Genomic DNA, 19,197 nt, shown 5'->3' on the forward strand with positions numbered 1-19,197 from the left:
GTGTTTTAAAAGAATGAGGAAATTATGAAATACGTAATAGCCAAATTAATCGGATTAATTATTTAATTAATTTTACAAATAATTTATCATTATTTTTCTTTTTTTATGGTACTTTTATATTAAATAACTTTTATACTAAATAATTATTATTTTGAGAAATTTAATGCAACGGTGGCGCTAAAAATTGTGAATAAAAATAATTTAGATTGAAAAATTACAAATTTTCAAATCTTTCTAAAAGAAAACGTTGCTTTTCTGCATTAATTTATGTCAATTTTAATTGAGTATTATTTAATCGTAATAAAAAAATCATCAAAATCAAAAAAATTATTGATTAATGAAAAAGAAGTGAAAATTGGTTTGGTGATAGTAATAAGTAGTAACTGCATAAATCATAAATAGACACGTAAGCGATGCGCAGAACCGAGACGGAAATCTGATAAAGAAGCAACACGGGAAGCAATGGACGCGATCGTTATATTGTTGTATCGGGAACAATGTATATGTGAGCGTAGTGCACAAAGTTATATTGACGTACACGTGTATCTTTGTATACATGAATAATTTCATATAATTGTGGGCATCAAGAACGGTGACGAAACTCATTTAACGCGCGTTAATCACAGATACTCATGCAAGAGCGTTTTTCTATTGAATATCTGCAATGTCGGCTACAACGGTATTAATTTATAGACCTAGGACATTTTTTAATGCATTTTATTTATATGTGTAAAGACAATTTTTTTTCAAGATGATAAACACGTACGTTTAGCATATTAATAATATTTCTACGCAAAATGTATGTAAATATCGTCAATTATTATGCAAATATCACAGATTAATTTATCATTAATCTTCGCTGACAAAAAATTACAATTTATCCTTTAACTGGTTGTACTTTCCATCGAAATATTATCTATATACAAGACATTTTACTCTTGTTGAATATTAATGTGTTTTATAATAAATGTTGGATATATTACCATTTTGCGTAGCTCTCAAAGAAAGAAAATCTGATTAGAGCTGCCTTACACAAGATTTTAATATCTGAAACGTAAACAATTGTAATTGTATGTTTAGGTAGCCGACACGTAAAATGGTGGCGTCGCAAAATGACGGTGGCAGAAGTATGGGCGGAGGCGGCGGGGGTGACGGCGGCGGCGGCGGTGATGACACAGTTTACACGGTGACCGTGAGTGGGGTCGGTTACAGGAACGAGGGTTACAAGGACGACGGCACCGACGGCATTCCGCCGGAGCCGCAGAAGCCGCCGCAGCTTCCGGTTGCGGACGATGACACGCAATCGCGGAAATTCAAGTTGTCGCGTGGCGAGAAATGGCGTATCCTGAAGAACATTGGCACCGTCTCGATCGCCTTCATGGTGCAGTTCACCGCGTTCCAGGGCACAGCAAATCTGCAGTCGTCGATCAACGCCAGCGACGGCCTCGGTACCGTCTCGCTCTCGGCTATCTATGCCGCCCTGGTGCTCTCGTGTATCTTCGTCCCCACTTTCCTTATCAAGAGGCTCACCGTCAAGTGGACCCTATGTCTGTCCATGCTGTGCTACGCGCCGTACATCGGCTCGCAGTTCTACCCCAAATTCTACACCTTGGTGCCCGCCGGAGTGCTTCTAGGTCTCGGCGCCGCGCCTATGTGGGCCGCTAAGGCTACGTACCTGACGCAGGTTGGCGGTGTCTATGCGAAAATCACCGACCAGCCAGTCGACGCTATCGTCGTACGGTTCTTCGGCTTCTTCTTCCTGGCGTGGCAGACGGCCGAGCTCTGGGGAAATCTTATTTCTTCGCTTGGTAAGTCGAGCTTCAAATTTTCAAAATGCTATTAAATTTATTATTTTAATAATTTTGAAAATAGCTCTGTGTTTAAATTTATAAAACTTTGATATTTACGAGATGTCATAATTCATGTATATTTGAAATCAGAACTTGATTGAAAAGAGATAATAAAGAAAAGCTGGTAACAATATGAAAAAATAAGGACATTGCTATAATAAAATCAATGCAGGTTTTCGATCGGAATCAAAACCTTATTGACGCTTTTTTGATGTTACAGTATATTGTATTTATGGATAATTAATAGCTGCATTAGCTTAATTACAAGAGTTAATTACATTGATGTAAAGAATTAATTATTAATTAAGAATAAAATTTTCTAATTCTCATCGTTAGAAGAAATTAGAGAGAAGTAACCAGTATTTTTACATAGTGCATTTTTACATAGTGTATTATTATGCAAAAGATTTATACTCTCGCAAAAGCATTTTTTTATATTCGCGAGCGCGTAATAAAGACATTTCATACATCTCAATCATGTGCAACATCTCATTACTATCGCAGTCTGTTTTTCACACTCAATTACCAGCAATTTATAATATATCTATTACTGTTGCGCAAATACTCCAGTAGATATGTGTACAATCATATACCAGCTTATTAGCTTAGACCACGTTATTTATTAGTTACACTTCTTTGTATACTGTAGACAGCTCTTAAATTAATGATACAAACTACTTTTTTGTTTCCAAATTATTTTAACTATAAACAATCTTACATAAAACTCTTCAAATCTCTTAATTAAAATTTTTAGTTAAATTAAATAATTTTTAAAGAAAACAAAAATGATAAAATATTTGCTTACAAACAGGAGAATAAAAAAAGTCTTAACGACTTCTCTAAATCAATCGGATTTCGCACTATGCAACGATGCGCGAGATACGCGTGCAGTAGAAATGGACGTTGCAGTCAGACAAACGTTATAGTCAGACCGTCCGACTAAACGCTCGGCGCTTCTCCTTACACGCGTCTTACATTATCACGCTTCCGCCGTGTGCATGAAGGACAACGTAGTCAGTGAAGCCGTGAGAGAAACGGAGAGAGAATCACACGCTTGCGCCGAGAAGAAACAAGATTTATCCGGTATAAACCTGTGGCGGTCGGTTTCCGTGCTACCTCGTACGCATTCTCCGATATCGCGTATGTTTGCATACACATACGAAGTATCATTGTGTGTCAGTCTTACGTGTGAAGAAACGTTTCTTCGATTTCTTCGCTCGTCGAACGCCTACGACTGAATTTGGCCTGATGCTGTTTTATAACATCCGGCAAGGCTTCGGATTTTAATTATTAAATTGATGCATAGAAAGAACTTTGCGAAATAGAACATGTGTTAAAAGATCTTAATATTAATAAAGAAATAAGAATTAAAGCAAACGTAATTAACCGATGTATAGGCGAGAGCACTCAGAGAAAAATTTTATAATTGTAGCAACTATAAAGTGACAACTATCCAAGTTTTATTCGTCAAACTATTACACATAGTTCAATAAACTATGTATAGTTATTGCAATTACAATAATTGTAAAAATAGTTTGTATTACCATGGCAACATTATTTGTGTAACTATTAATTTATAGTGAAATAAAACCTCAACTATAACTGTATAGTCATAGTTATAGTTATAGTTATACAAACTTTATACAAATGAATTTTAATAATTATATTTTTTCAGTTTATATACAGTCGATTAAGTATATAATCGTAATAATTATGCGCAGTGAACCAATTGTGGCGTCTAAAGTGTTAGGAATGAGAATGGAACAACTTGAGTTTGAATCTCAAGCGTTTTAATTTTTTTCTCACTTACATTTACATTATTATTTTTTGTAATTTTTTTAATTAGAAATTTTCTATAAATTATAAATTTTACTGCATTAATTTTTCTTAGTTTGTATAACTTATTGTTTTTATTACAAATTATAATACATAGTTGAGGTGCTATGTGTTCATAAATTTATAGTTGCTGATACAATTTTTTTTCTCTGAGGACCAATTGTTCCAATTTCTTGATAAACTTACCTATTATACTTATCTATTATTTTATATAGGAATAATAAATCAAGGAAATAAAAACAGACAGTACGCACATGCATATTAAATAATATTTGATATTTATTAAATATTATATTAAATAATATTTGATATTTATTAAATATTAAATAATTTATTTTAATATAAATAAAGTGTCACAGAGAAGAATATCTGACTTTATAAAAATATTACTATAAATAAGTAATACTCTAGACGTCTATATAAGCAATTTCGTCATTAATCATTTGATGGACAGAGAAAAGTCGATGCCATTGGTGCCAGGCAACATTTGCAAATAAACAACAAAGGTCAAGATCATTTTCAGTCTTTGTCGAGGTCGACATGTGTGCAATGTTGTAGCAATGAATGGCTGGTAGTGGTATGAAGGTTATAAATTGCACGGGCAAGTATTATTGAATAATCCCTTGAGATCTTTGTAGAATGACTCGATAATGTCTGTAGATAACGAATTTCTTATGCATTATGACATCGGTTATGGAAGAAATCAATTAAATACACCACGCACCGACAGTATTTATATAACATGAGCAGTTATTCTAAAAGGATCCAGTTTGTTTTTGCTGTACTAATTAAATTTTAATTTTAATTTTAATTACAAATAATCAAATGTATGTCCCTGAACTTGCAATCTTAATATCAGTGCAACTTAATACTTTTTGCTGTATTAAAATCAATTTTTTATTACAGGAAATTTCGGGGAAGGTCATCACTCGTTTTGCAATCTTTTAGTATTAAATAGCTTAATAATCAGATCGTGATATTGAAATTAAATGCAGCGGAAGTATGAAATTTATCTGAACATTTTAAGTCTTTAATGTTTAAGTAAATATTTTATTTGATTTCTTTTTCGTTTTTATAATCTTATTTTAAAAATTTAATTCGCCTTTTATTTAATTTGTTTAAAATTACAGAACTGTTATAATAATTTTTAAAAAAATTTAAAATTGATTTAAAAATTTATAATTAATAAAAAATACACAGAAATTGGTTATTGTAACTTTAAGACATTTATACTTTGTAAAGTTATATACCTTGTAGTCACATGATTGAATTGAACGATTTCCGTATATATCTTCGTACATACTCGATAACAGTGTTAAAAAGCAGACATTTCCGACAATTGGTGACGGTAGTGGGGAAAATCGTAAAACACGACGTAATATTATTAGCTCCGGTGAAAGTTCCTCTGGTCGACGTGCACAAATCGGTCAATGTAGATTTCCGAATGCCGATAGGTTTTACTTAAAATTATCGATTAATCCTCGTTCCGGAAACGTCCGTGTGAAGTTACGACTAGCAAAATTCCTGGCACGCCGCCGTGGTAATAGAAGATGAAAGTCAGTACGTGTCAGTAGTTCCGGTCGATAATTTAACCGACGAGAAGCGCACGGACATTAATTTTTCGTGGCGTACGTAACTGCGTGCCGCAATTTACATCAGGCAGTTTCTCGACACACTCGGAAAGGTTTTATCGTCACGTAAACGCGCATTGCGCATACTTTGTTACACATTATATCACACGCGCGAATAATGGCACGTGTGCGAGCGGCTGGAGCGACGTTAACGCGTTCAAGCAAATCGTTGCGCTATCGGGGCGCGTAGCGCGACTTCTAGCCGACGTATCCGATTCGATTCGACACGCCGAATACCAACGAGATCTTTCGAGAAGGTTTCGCGTAAATGAGCGCATTCGAACGCATATCGTGCGCTTCCTCACTGTGATGGCGACACACATGTGCGTGGGCCGCGGCGTTTGTACAGCTGCGCGCCACGAGAATTTCTTCCTCCGATTATCTGCGGTCATTTCTCCGCCGAATCGGTTGGTTCACTGATCCCAGCGAAAAAACATCGAATTTTTCGCTCTCAACACAGGGCCACTGTCGGGATTAAAATAACTTTTTACGACGACATAAAATACACGCACGTGGATACGATAAGAGCAGCGCGCGTTAATAATTATATGCGTATACGTTGCGTTTATCGCGGGATTTCTTCGTTTGCGTGAAGCGCGCGAAGAATCTTCACGACTTCGCAATCTCGGCTGTCTTTTAATGGCGATAATAAAGCAATCAGAACACGCTAGGTTGCGATGTCTATTGCATCCCCGGCAGAGGTAACCAGTTGTGATTTACATTCGGCAAAGGTCTTCTCCGACTTCACGCGCCGTGAATAAAGGTACAGAATTACACGATGGATGGTCCCACCATGGGACGTGCAACCGTGACCTCGATGTTCGTTACCTCCACGGGGACGAGTCGATGCGCATAATCGATTTTTCGATCGGTGGAAAGGCGAGGCGTAGCCGTGCATAATGCGCAAACCGCGAGCCCGCAAAACCGATTAGGGAAGAGTCACGAGACGATGGCGGTGAAACTCGCCTATGAAATATTGATTTACGAACTGTTCAGCTTCTTCGCTTCCTCGCGCGCGAGGAGTCTCGTTCTCTCGGCTCTCTCGAGATGATCGAGCTGTTGGCACGCCGGTTTCCGGTACGGCGTAACAGCTCGACCACTCGATTTACCGCTCGCGCACACGTTCACCGTGCGATTCTCCGAGCACGCGCTTTGAACCGGCGCGGCGTAATCGACTCGGTAATAAATTGTTACGCGCGTTCCCCGCGTTATCCGAATACACGCAGAGTTGCCAGGCAGATCCCTCGCGTCGATATCCTCCTAACCGAGTTTATTTCTCGATCGTGACATACGACGACGATAAAATAGTTTCTATGCAAACCTGGCATCGCGAGGAGAAACTCAGATCTCGAACTCGGAGAATGGTCAAAGAACATACTGCAATTATACTGAACGTGTTAAGTTAATTCATTGCTAATCGTTAATTAAGGTTACTTAAAAATATCGTGTAATTTTTCTTACAATTAGTTCTTTTATCGACAAACGTATGTTTAGTGAAAAAAAGAATCACAGAGCTATTCAGTTTACATGCACATTTTTGAGTTATAAATATTATAATTGTTGTTTGTTTTTTAAGATTAACATGGAAATTTACTTCTGTGAAAGACAAAAAAAAAAGAACAATATTTATTTTTTAGTTGTTTGCATAATTTAGATTGATTTTTTTTGTAACTATATTTTCAAATATGTACTCTCTAAATTACGATCACTGAAACCAATAAAAATACACTGATTTCAGTGGTATACTTATAGCTTGTCAATTAGACGAATAAATACACTGATCTTTTAATGATTATACATTAATTCTGACGTAAAATATACTAAAAGTTAGTGTATATTTATTAATTATCACAGTTATAAGTATACTACTGCAAATCAGTGAAAATACACTGAATTCAATTTAGAGAATACATGCTTCGGATGAATACATCGGATGAAATATACACACCGAAAAAATGGTTTTGTTAATCTAAACATTAAAAAAATGAGTTTTATGTATACATATATATGTACATACAGTTCTAAAAATAATTTTGTTTGCTTATCAAAATAATTATGAATTATATAATGAGTAAAAAGTTTTAATATTCTAACAATTAACTTGAGCATTAATTACTCAAGTCACTCAATTATTTGATAATCTAACAAAATTATATTGGGAGAGAGAGAGAGAGAGAAACTAAATTTTTTAACATTTTGACTAAATCGTTTTTTCGGTACGCGTACATAATTTTCAAATTAGATATTTTAAATTTCTAAATTATTTAATAATAATATAAACAAATTTATAACCGTACACTGAGAGAAAAATATATAATATTTACGACTATAATTGCATAGTAAAATAATTATAAAGTTAGAAATGTTATTTTTATAGTATTATTACTATAATATTGGTAATAATAACTTTAATTTATATTGTTGAATAACTATAAAATATAGTTGAGGTGGACCATAAATTTATAGTTGATTTAAATTATATTATAGTTCTCATAACCATAATATTAGTTTATGTAACTTATGATATGGTTGCTATAAATTAAAATTAAAATTTTTATACACTTTTATAAAAATTTATACACTAGTTGTAGCATAAAATGACCATTATAAGCATTTACCATAAATATATAGTTATTATTACCAATATTACAGTAATAATTACTATAAAAATGATATTTTTAACTATAATTATTTTACTATGCAATTATAGTCGTAAATATCATATATTTTTCTCTCAGTGTATATATACTTTTTGACAAAAAGTATATATACGGTTCTTTAAAAAAAAATGTAGTGAAACAGATCTGATTTGTTTTTGCCAATATTATAAAAAATCTCTTAGAAAAATAATATTAAATTATATTAAAATGATATTAAGTGGCTTATTAAGTAATAAATAAAAATTAAAGTAGTAAGTAAAAATTCTTTTATAAATTTAAATACGGAGATTTTTAATCTTCCTGGATTGCTACTGTGTTTTTCTTTTAATTAAATTCAGAGAAATTTAACAGAGAAAGCGCGAACGTTCGTAGAAATCATTTAGAGATCACTTTCAAATTGCAGTATTGAGTGATGGACACGGAAACGCTGATGACGGAAACAGCACAATTAACAGCTGGGACAAAATCAAGTTGTGCGGTGCGGATTTCTGCGTTGTTGGCAGCGGAGGCCATGAGAATCTAGAGCGACCACCGGAGTCAGAGATCTATGAGATCTCCGCAATCTACCTCACATGCGTCATCATCGCGGTCATCATCGTTGCTCTGTTCGTCGATCCTCTCTCCAGGTGAGTGCCGAATATACGGGAACGAAAGTCGTTAGTCAGGATATTAATCGCTTGAGAGTAGCTCGTTTTTATTGCTTGCCAATATCAAGTCGTCATCGTAATACCTCACGACAGAACAGCGTGTTAAACAAACAAGGACAAACCAGCCGTTGAGAAACGTTAGAGAGTAATCTTGGCTTGATAAATCTGGTTCTCTATTTTTTACGTGAATTAGAGATAACGTGTCGAATATTAATTGATTGAATTTACATATTTATATAAACAGTTGAGCCGTATCAACTTGTGCTTGTTAATAATATAAATGTTCATACTGTTACTGGAGTATTAATTTAAATTTATCGCAAATTGCTTTGGAGATACTGATTAATTGCATATTATTTAAAAATAAATAATTCGACGAACTAAGAGATATTTCTCCCTTTTAGACCATTCTTATAAGTAAAAGATCTGATATATGATATATATATATATGATACATAAAAAAAAATTAAAAATGTTTTTTTTTAAATTTAAATTATTAAATTATTTGATGGAAATTTCAAGAAAATTTTAATTTTTGAACTTATTTAAATGTTATAAATAAAGATTTAGTTTTACTTATATATTAAAATTTTATTCTCCAATTAATATTGAGTGAAAATTTTAATACATACTTCGTTCAAGAATTAATTATTAAAACTCTTGTTATATATTAAAAATGTGTATAGATTACAATATATAATAATTTTCATTCCAATTTTTGTTAAAAAATACAATGCCAATTTAAATGTTACATACTTTGTTTGCATGTATACATTTTTTTTAGAATAACTTCTATAATATGCTTTTTCGGATAAATTTATTCTGCAAAATGTGAGATCGTTCTATTGAATAATACGATTGCAAAACATAGGATTACTTCTAGTTTGCAGAGCAGTTAACGGATTAGGGATTGTTTCTCCGGTGTCTCAGATAGGCGAAACAAACATCTTTCGTTTGTGTCTATTCCAATATTGATCGAAGTGAGTAGGATACGAAATCCGTTCGCTACAAGAGATTATAATTGCACGTTGAGTCAACAATGGAGCTTAGTTGCAAAGGTAGAGCATGCCGTAATTATATGTGCCGTATGAAAGGTGACATGCACGGGACGTAACAAAGGAAGCTGCCTCTGCCATTCGTACCAGTTTGTCTTATCGGCGCTCACGATCGGTGACAATGATATATTTTATCCACGATTTTGCACTGAATTACGCAGCTCAAACTGTCATCGCCCGCATGGTTGTTTTACGAATATATAGCTGTGTCACGCGATCGTGTTGTATTTTCGTCCCGGCTATGCCAAGTATAAATGCGGCCGAACGAGAATAAAACATTTTTCCCTCTCAATTTGATAAGAACGGGTCGTTGTTTTCGCGCGGTCATTGACTGTCTGCGGCCAAACATTTGTCTCTTTGCCATAAAATTAACACGTTAATCAAAATTACAAAAAGCTCCTGTTTAACAGATGCCATTTCTCAAAAACCTCTGCATAAAACGTAACTTGAATTTTTCAGTTATTTTTAAATCTGCTGCAATATACAGTTTTTCAGAAAAAAAAAAATTAATTCACTTGATTCACGTTAGCGAAGAAGTGACTCACGTTCCTCCCGCATCTTTCCCCTTCTCCCTCTTCCTCTCTCTCTCCCTCTTTTTCTCTCTCTCTCTCTCTCTCTCTCTCTCTCTCTCTCTCTCTCTCTCTCTCTCTCTCTCTCCAACAACCAATTCAATTATAGTTACACTTATCGCGATTATCATGTTACCAACGTTATTTAAGTTATCAGATCGTTTGGAAAATTGAATAGTCTTATGTTTTAAGTGGTAGTTTCTTTCCTGTAATTTTTTCAAAAAGTGAGCAACTTAGTTGTAGCTGTTTTTACGATGCATCGTCAGCGATTACCGGTTCAAGACTATATGTCGCCGATGATTTATCAGTACGTGAAAATTGAGAAGCAAAAGACAGTCGAACTTTTGCAGTATTACAAAACGCAGCAGCTTGATAGAACGTGATTTGTGAAATATCAGCCCAAATTTCCTCTCCCCTGTCCCTCCGTTTCGGGATAGCTGTAACTATTGCTCCGCTTATGATTGCAAAATAGCGTACATCCGACAGGATGCGCTGACGATTGCATAACGCTACAATGTAGCGTGAACCGTACTTATTAAAAGTCGGTAAGTTTCTGGAGGCTCGTGTTGCGTCAATGTTATCTTTCATGCATGTAGGAGAGCAATGCGATTAATCTTTACTGAAAAAAGGTCTTTGCATTTTTTACATCGATTACAGATACTTAACTTAATTTGCGATTTAACTTGCATCGCTTCTTGCTTATCGGAACCATACAAAAAATATCCGGAGGCGTCGATCAGTGTAAAAAGTTAGTAAGTGGATTGCTACTAAGTATCAACCTTGAATATTAGAATTAATAAATATTCTAGATAGACATATATTTATCAAGCATTGCAGGAAAATATAGTCAGCATTGAATGAAAGAATTACTTCATGAACATGAAAATTTTAATGATTCTCTTTGAACAAACTGACGGAATAATTATTATACTTGTAATTAATTATAAGTAATATATGAGTCTAAAATTTACAATAACCGGACATATCAATAATTTAGAAAAAAAAATGATAATGCAGTTTTATAAATAATAAAATGATACTCTAATACGACATTCGTCAATTGAGGCGGACATTATACTTAAGCCACTTTAAATATATTGCATTTGATGCTGAGTAATATCGGATGTATTTCAATATTATTTACGGGTTTGTTGTTTTATTTCTGTCACCGATAAAATCGTTCTCTCATATATTTAGCCTATCGTGCGGGGAAATGCTCAAGGCCACGTGTCTGTCCGGATGTAGGCATTTCTTAATGATACGTTGTCCGCTAAATTATTATCAGGCCGAAGATTAGATTGTAATTCGACGTTACAAAGTCTCGGAAAATATATACTTCGGTCAGGTGCACACGACGCTCTGACGCACACCAACTACCCTGTTTGCAATTAACACAGTCGATCTTCCGTCGCCGAGATAGAAATCGATAAAAAAAGCTCGCTAATGTAGACGTAACATTAACGACAATTCTAGCGATACAGAATGAGTACAGGATGTAAATGCGCCATTCTGTGCATAGATCTTGTCTCCTGTCCGCACAGTTGGCCGATCCGTTTAATAAATTGTTTTTATGGATAGCTGCGTTGAAATATGCGTTTACATTTATCTCGTCGCGCGACATCAAGGTTTTGCTCACTTCCCTGCAAATCAATTGTATTAAACCTTGCGCGCAGAAGGAATAAATATTGAAGCATTGTTAACCGAATTGATAAGTGCTATTACGCTAAATTTATTCGTGGCTGTAATTATGGTGTTACAATTTCGTAACTTCCTCGATGATAGCTTTATTATTATTTTTTATTATTTAATTCTATACGTTACGCTACTATGCTGTAGGATTTTGCAATCTTCTATGCTGTTTAATTTAATTCTTCCACGATTTTTGATAAATATATCATAATTTTCTTAGATGCGACGTAACGTATAATAATCTCTTATACTTTAACGTATATGTATATCTAATATTTTTGTATATTTTATAAAAATTAATTATACGAAACACTTTTATATGCAATGTGGTATAATATTGATATAATATTAGTAATGACTCTGTAGCTGTAGAAAAATATGATATGTGTAGCGTATAGCGGTCGTAATCGAATTTCTTGCTAATTGTGAATCAACTGTTTTCACAATTTTACTATAACAGTCCATAATTAAGTTAAGTAAATTTCTATTCATCTTCTAACTTTATCACTATTTTGTAATTAATAAATAGTTATAAGACTATTTTCAATTTTTATACAATTTTATTATTTTCTGGATTTTAATAGGCTGAAAAATATCTTTAAGATTGTAAATATTTATACATAGATGACTTGCTAATATTGAATTATATCAGTCACATAGATGCATGAATTTACTTTGTTTTTATTGTGTTTTAAAAAATTAATCAAAGCGCGAAACTGCAACTTCCTTTTATGAGCACACGGAAACGATAAATTATGGACACAAATACAAATTTATCATCTCTTTCTCGGGTTCTAATTTGTTCAGCCGTCGTTCATTACTGTTACTTTCCGGCCTCGCGTACATCGAAGAAGCAGGAAGAATACAAAAATGACCATTTACAACTGTCACTGCTCGTGCAACGAATTGATTTCGCCAGATTTCACGAACGCGCGCGCTTAGTAATCCAACCGTTCCCTTCGTTCTTTTCCCTTTCTTCCCCGTTTTCTTCTTTTTCACTTTTTATTTCCTTTTCTCTCGTTTAAATGAAACAGAACAAAATTCTATGTACCGCGCTGTCCTTGATATTTATCAAAAGGCGATTCAGTCCTCGATAACTATGCAAATAATGATTAAAGGAAGAAAATGATCGAATTTAAGAGGAGGACGAAAAGAGAGAAAGAAAGGGAGAAAATAGGCGGATAAATCGATACGGAGAAACGAAAAGAACGGAAAGTGAAAAAGGGAAGTAGAGAAACTTTCTTCCTAGTTGAGCCACATTAATTAATCTGCTCTCTCAATTCCACGGCTTGTTTATTGCATGACTACGGCTATTTATTTACTAGAAATAATCAATTAGCATAAGTAATTCAAAATTACATTAAGGGGAAAACACGAAGATACTAATAAGTTTTATATTCTGAATTAATGGCCTCCGCCTCACTAGTTTTCTCGTTCTCCTCGAGATATAGAATAACGGATTATTCACTACTTGTCCGCTGATTTGTTCGCTACCATCTTGACACGGAACTTTTTTTTTTGACGTTATTCCAAAGTAATTACTGTATGTTTATTGTTTGCTGGAAGTTAACATAAGTAATTTGAAAAACGCATTAGGAGAAAGACATAAAGATACTGTGGTAGATTTGCTTTGTATTCTGAATTTAAGGGAATTACCTATCGTTCAATTTTGAACCAGTTTATTACGAATTTACTACCTAGATTTACTATTTACGTGGTAGATTAGACCAAGTAACTAAATCTATGATTTCCTTTTTCTCAGGAAAATTATTAATATCAAAATGTTTCTGTAACATTTCATTCTGCTCAGCAGTTATATGTTTTAGCCTGTCCTACTGCCTGAAAGATTAAAAGAACTGCTTTTATCCTCTAATATTGACATTTGACAGTATTAAACGCAAAATTTACGTAAATGGATAGATTATTAGATAAACAAATAGATAGACAAATAATATAAAGAAGTAGAAATGTATGGCTTGTAAAATATAAATCGTTACAAAAGCATCACGATTAAAATAACACTTTTTAAAGTTTATAATAAGAAACAACAATTTAATACATAACAATAAATTAAACAATAACCGAGGATCTGTTAATAAAAATTTTTCATATATAATTATATTTAATTATGTATAATTGTACATAATTTTATACGCTGTCTACTTCTGCATCATCAACAAACGTCGAAAATCTCTCAGTATGTGGCGGAACGATTTTTCAAATTAGTACTGTTTGTTTGACAAGAGCGATAAAGTTGGACATTCGCAACGATTATTAGACGCCGCAATCTTAAAATTGTAGACGCTAGTAAACAAAAAAATTAGTATTTTTATTAGCAAATTTGTTGACGAATCAAGACGCTTGTTTAAAAACAAATAAAAATCGCTCTGTATAAATAACGCTAAAAAGGTTTTACACGAAGTGACTTTCGAGGCTTGTTGTTAATGTCTTTTATCAACAATTTGTTATTCTTTCAGAGTAAATTTCCGACAAAACTCGCTAGTAATAAACTATCTATTACTAATAACATTACGAAGTCACCAGCATTTTTTATGATAAAACAATGAGTTGGTCATTTCATGCACGTGCAATATGTCAAATGATGCGCTACTATGTCCGTTGATTTGTTTACAACTGAACACGGTGCTTTCTTGACGTTGAACCATTTTAAAGTAATTACCGTATGTTTATTATTTACTGGAAATAGTCTATTAACATAAGTAATTTGAAAAACGCATTTTTAATTTTTACAAGAACGCTAATAAAAGTTTTCGTAGGATAAAGTGAAACGTTATATGAACCTAATGTCTACTTTGTTTTAAGACTTTTTTTCCTTTAATAAGCTATTTGTTTAACATTTAACTTATCAGGAACTATAATTATTGAAAATAAAGCTAGAACTTTTAATAATTAATCCTCCTATTATATCTATTCATAGAATCCAAATATCTTAAAATTATTGTTACAACATTATTCACTATTTATTGCTAAAACAATAAATAGTGAACAATGAAAAACCGCCCCTTCTTAACCACGTTTACTCTTTTATCATTTTACCAACGAATTTGTCCGGAACTCCGTAACTATACTTAAACATCTTTAACTGTTGAGAAAATTTACGGGCGCAAAGTCGCAATTTGCAAATTGTTTTTTTCGCAAGGTCGCACCTACTTTGATTTACGTATGCTAGAGCAGGTTTTCGATAACGAGAAACTCTCACGGTGCCAGCTCAACGAAAAGGAAACACATTGATAAAGCAATGCCCATAGTTGCAACGTGCTCGTTATGTATATAGTGATCCAGAAATGTGTTCTGTATGTTACTTTTGACCGTGGATTTTTTTATAGTCTTTATAACGATCGATTAATAATCAAATAATCGATTTTATAAAGAAAAATTTGATAGAAAGTTATTATTTATCGCAATTTTCTAATTACTGGTATTTTATATTTTGGTCAAGAAAAAGATGTGACTGTTCAAATAAGAATTATTTCAAGATTAAAAAGATATCTACATCTAAAAAACAAAGTTTAATTATGTGTTTTAAATTTTAATTCGCCAAAAAACGTTATTTTTGAATGTGCTTAATAATTATTGTTTAATATGCGAATAAATTTAAAACAAAGTCAATTTTTAATTAACTTATACTCTAACATTTGCAATAGAAAAGAAGGGATATCGCAGTGAAAGACACTCTGTATTGCATTTATCGTAGTTTACAGCGAAACGAATGTATCTAGGACGCGCGACGGCACGTACTATACCGATACAACTTCTCACGTGCTGCTCGTGTGTTCGTTTAAAATCTGTTGTCAAATAGTACTTTTTTGTGTTGTTGCTTTAGGAAAGAAATATATTTTTCTCATAAAAATGATAGTATTACATGCGTAAGAAGCAAAATTGTAAAAAAATAGTTTGTGCTATTCAAATTAGAAACCCTTAATTATAATATACTGTAGTTATGTACATCTTACTTAATTAGACATAATTAGACATCTTACTTAATTAGACTTAATTAGACATCAAAATCGAAAGTTGTACGTAGTTTCAGGAACTAGAAAAAATATACATAATTATATATGAGAAATATTATTGATTATTAAGATTATTCTGCTATGACCGTTATTGGTCTTTTTTTAATTTGTGTATATCTTTTTATATAATATATATATATATATATAATAAAATAAACAAAATTCAAGGACATATGCGAATATAACGCACAGTTACTTGATACGCAAATAAATTAAACGATTAAAGTAAAAATTAATGTATTAAAAATTTTTACACGTTTCGGTCCATTTCAGGGTATCCTTAATAGTCAAAATCTTCATTAATGTAAATAACCATTATGAAAAAATCATTAATCCAACACGAGAAGAAAAGTTTCAATTCCACATATATTAATTACTGGTTGATTTTCTTCCTACCAGATTAATGATTATTTTTAACTATCAATATTTTGTAGTCGTCAATTAGTGTCGTCGAATCGACTGAATATTTATTATATTTATATACAATACTATTAAAAGAAAATATGAGTACTTTATATTATGCCTTTATTCATTATTTTTTTAATTCAACATACGCGCGATTTTTCGGCGTCCTTTCATCAATGCATTTCTGTATTTTTCCATTAACGATTCTTCTGGAAGACAGGCTGTGCCAGTTTAAATCACAGTGTTTCTTTCCGCTTCTCTTTCTCTCTCTCTCTCTCTCTCTCTCTCTCTCTCTCTCTCTCTCTCTCTCTCTCTCTCTCTCTTCGAGTATTAAAATCTCACGATTGTCGACATTGGACGTTGCGTAATCCGCGAACTAATGCATCATGATGCACGAGCGCTGCCGCGCTTCATTCATGCGATCGCTCACGAAGATACTCACCGTCATTCGATAATCGCCCACGATGAAACGCAGCGCGCATAATACATGTGCAGTTAGAAAAACTGACGTTTCCCTCGCTCACGTATCCCTTTCCGGTTGGTTCGGTGCATATGCATGCCATTAATTTGCCGTCGGTTATAGTTAGATAAACGCGAATACTGAGGGGCATCAAGGCGAAGGTGCGTGTATATATAATATATACATATATATTATATACAGGATTGAGTAAGTTAATATATTTTGTAACTAAATTAAATTAAAGTTAATAGATTGTAAAATTAAGTTAAAAGGTACATAAATAAAAAACTAACTCAGTTAAATTTACGTTAAGATTAATTTAATTCAAGTTAAAGTAAAATTTAATTTTGAAAAGTTTTATCTATATTAAATTAGAAAGCCATATAATTTATTTAAATCAGATTACCAATATAATTACAATATTAATCATCAAATATATTTAAGATTTTAATTGTAAATTAAGTTATAATATTAATTATTATATGTGTGTGTGAAATAACAAAAAAATATTGTTTTTATGCAGGAATGTATTTTTATTTTATAATTTTTTTCTTTTGCCCAGATAAAATTTTTAATTCAAGAAAAAGGTTAATATGTTAAGATTTATACGTTTCAAAAGTGACTAGTTAAAGTTAAAAATTAAATCATTTAAAATTAATTAAATTAAATTAAAAGTTATTAACGTTTTAACTTTATTATTAACTTTCAACTTTTTAACTAGTTACTATCTAACCCTGATTATATACCGCGTGTCAGAAACGCTTGACTCACTTTTGATTTCCGGTACGGTCCACTTCGATGTCCAGCGGCCCTAAACGCGTTGCGTGTCTTGTCGCGTGTCTGCTCTATGCATTATTTAGCGATAACAGGCCTCGGAAAATCTTTATTAAATCAATAGAATAATTGAACGTTTAGATATACAGAGAAAAATTATTTTATTAATGTATAAGAAAATTTTTACAGAAAGGAAATTCTATCATTATTTACCGTAGAAATGTATTTTAAATATTTAATTAAACCTTTTTTACATTAATTAAACTGAAATATTTGAAATTAATTTTAATATTTACTTATATTACTTCAAAATTATAGAGAATTAATAAACAGTATTTTCAAGATATGAATATAACATTAAAATATATACGAGCAAATATAATTGAGAAACACAAGCATTTTTTGGTTATTTCCTCTAAATGAAATGCATCATTAACACGCTGACGACTTTGAGAAATAGTGAACCTGTTTGACGAGTGCAGTTGCCAGTTTGTTAACGCACGGTAAACGTGACTGTATCGCTGCAACTGGGCAGGCGACATCATTAGAAGAAAGACAATCCTGACCTGCATAACGTTTAGCACGTTGTCGAACCGCAAGATGAAACTAGTCGTAAATTATTGAAATCTATGCGTTAAATATGTAAGTTATATACATTTTCTCTGGGAAGATTAATTTTGTCTTACATGTTAAATAATAAAATAGGTTTTACAAATTAAATAATAAAATAGGCTTGTTTCATTTCGATAGTTGTAAATTCACAATTATTAACTGACAATATGTATACTTTTTTAAATAAAAAATTTGTAAAAGAGAAAAAAAAGTTTAACATTGGTTTCGCCCGAATTGGTTTGGCAACAAGTGCGGTTGAACCTTCTTTTCGGGACGTACTGTCTTCATAAAGTGTCGAAAGATCTGAGCGTGTTGTGGGTGCGAGTGTCGTTCTCTCGCTCTTTCCTCCCACCGTCATTTGTCTTAATGATTGTCCATGATATCTGCATTACGGGGCACATTACGGGAGGAGGGGGGGGGGGGAGGAATGTTACGTAAGAGAGGCGAGTGTATTAGATCCGTACGCGGATCGCGGTCGGGACGTCTCCGTTGCCACTATCTTCCATTCGCATTACTTCCAAGGCTACGCGGTAACGGTTCAGGCCTGATCCGTGCACGTTGGAAAGCGTGATGGAAATATGCGCTCGTGAAAATGCAACTCCAGGTTGAGAGACACGAGAAGAAATTCTTACTGCGGGCTACAGGGTACGTAAACGTCTTCGCGGCTAAGTACAAAAATTACACGTAATCGGTAGAGAGAATGTAAGGAGAAGACACGTAATCGGTAGAGAGAATGTAAGGAGAAATAATAATAGTCACAACGTGAAATATGTACAACATAACACGCTTTCCTATGGACGGATCGAGGAGAGCTGTTGAGACTGATCGGTCCATTGAAATCCATTAAACTGCTGAGTTTCTGAATTATGTATCTGGATTAATGCGCGGCGACTCGTGCATGCAGAAATCCGCTCGCGGTTTTCGCGAAGTGTGCATAATACGCATGCAGCGTGCATAGATTCGTTCTGTTCTCTC

The 19,197-nt window shown here is 33.1% G+C and overlaps 1 protein-coding gene across 6 annotated transcripts in view; it reads left to right on the top strand.

Annotated features, from left to right (window-relative positions):
• The window catches only part of LOC105839435 (UNC93-like protein), a 72,314-nt gene that overhangs the window by 36,834 nt on the left and 16,283 nt on the right, over positions 1–19,197 (top strand). For all 6 annotated transcript variants that reach the window (XM_036282380.1, XM_036282381.1, XM_036282379.1 and 3 more), the window contains 2 exons: positions 1,081–1,808; positions 8,381–8,603. In XM_036282380.1, the coding sequence (XP_036138273.1) occupies positions 1,097–1,808; positions 8,381–8,603 (935 nt within the window). In that variant the 5' untranslated portion in view covers positions 1,081–1,096. The remainder of the gene's footprint in view (positions 1–1,080; positions 1,809–8,380; positions 8,604–19,197) is intronic.

Source organism: Monomorium pharaonis, chromosome 2, assembly GCF_013373865.1.
Source record: "Monomorium pharaonis isolate MP-MQ-018 chromosome 2, ASM1337386v2, whole genome shotgun sequence".
Classification (NCBI taxonomy): Eukaryota; Metazoa; Arthropoda; class Insecta; order Hymenoptera; family Formicidae; genus Monomorium; species Monomorium pharaonis.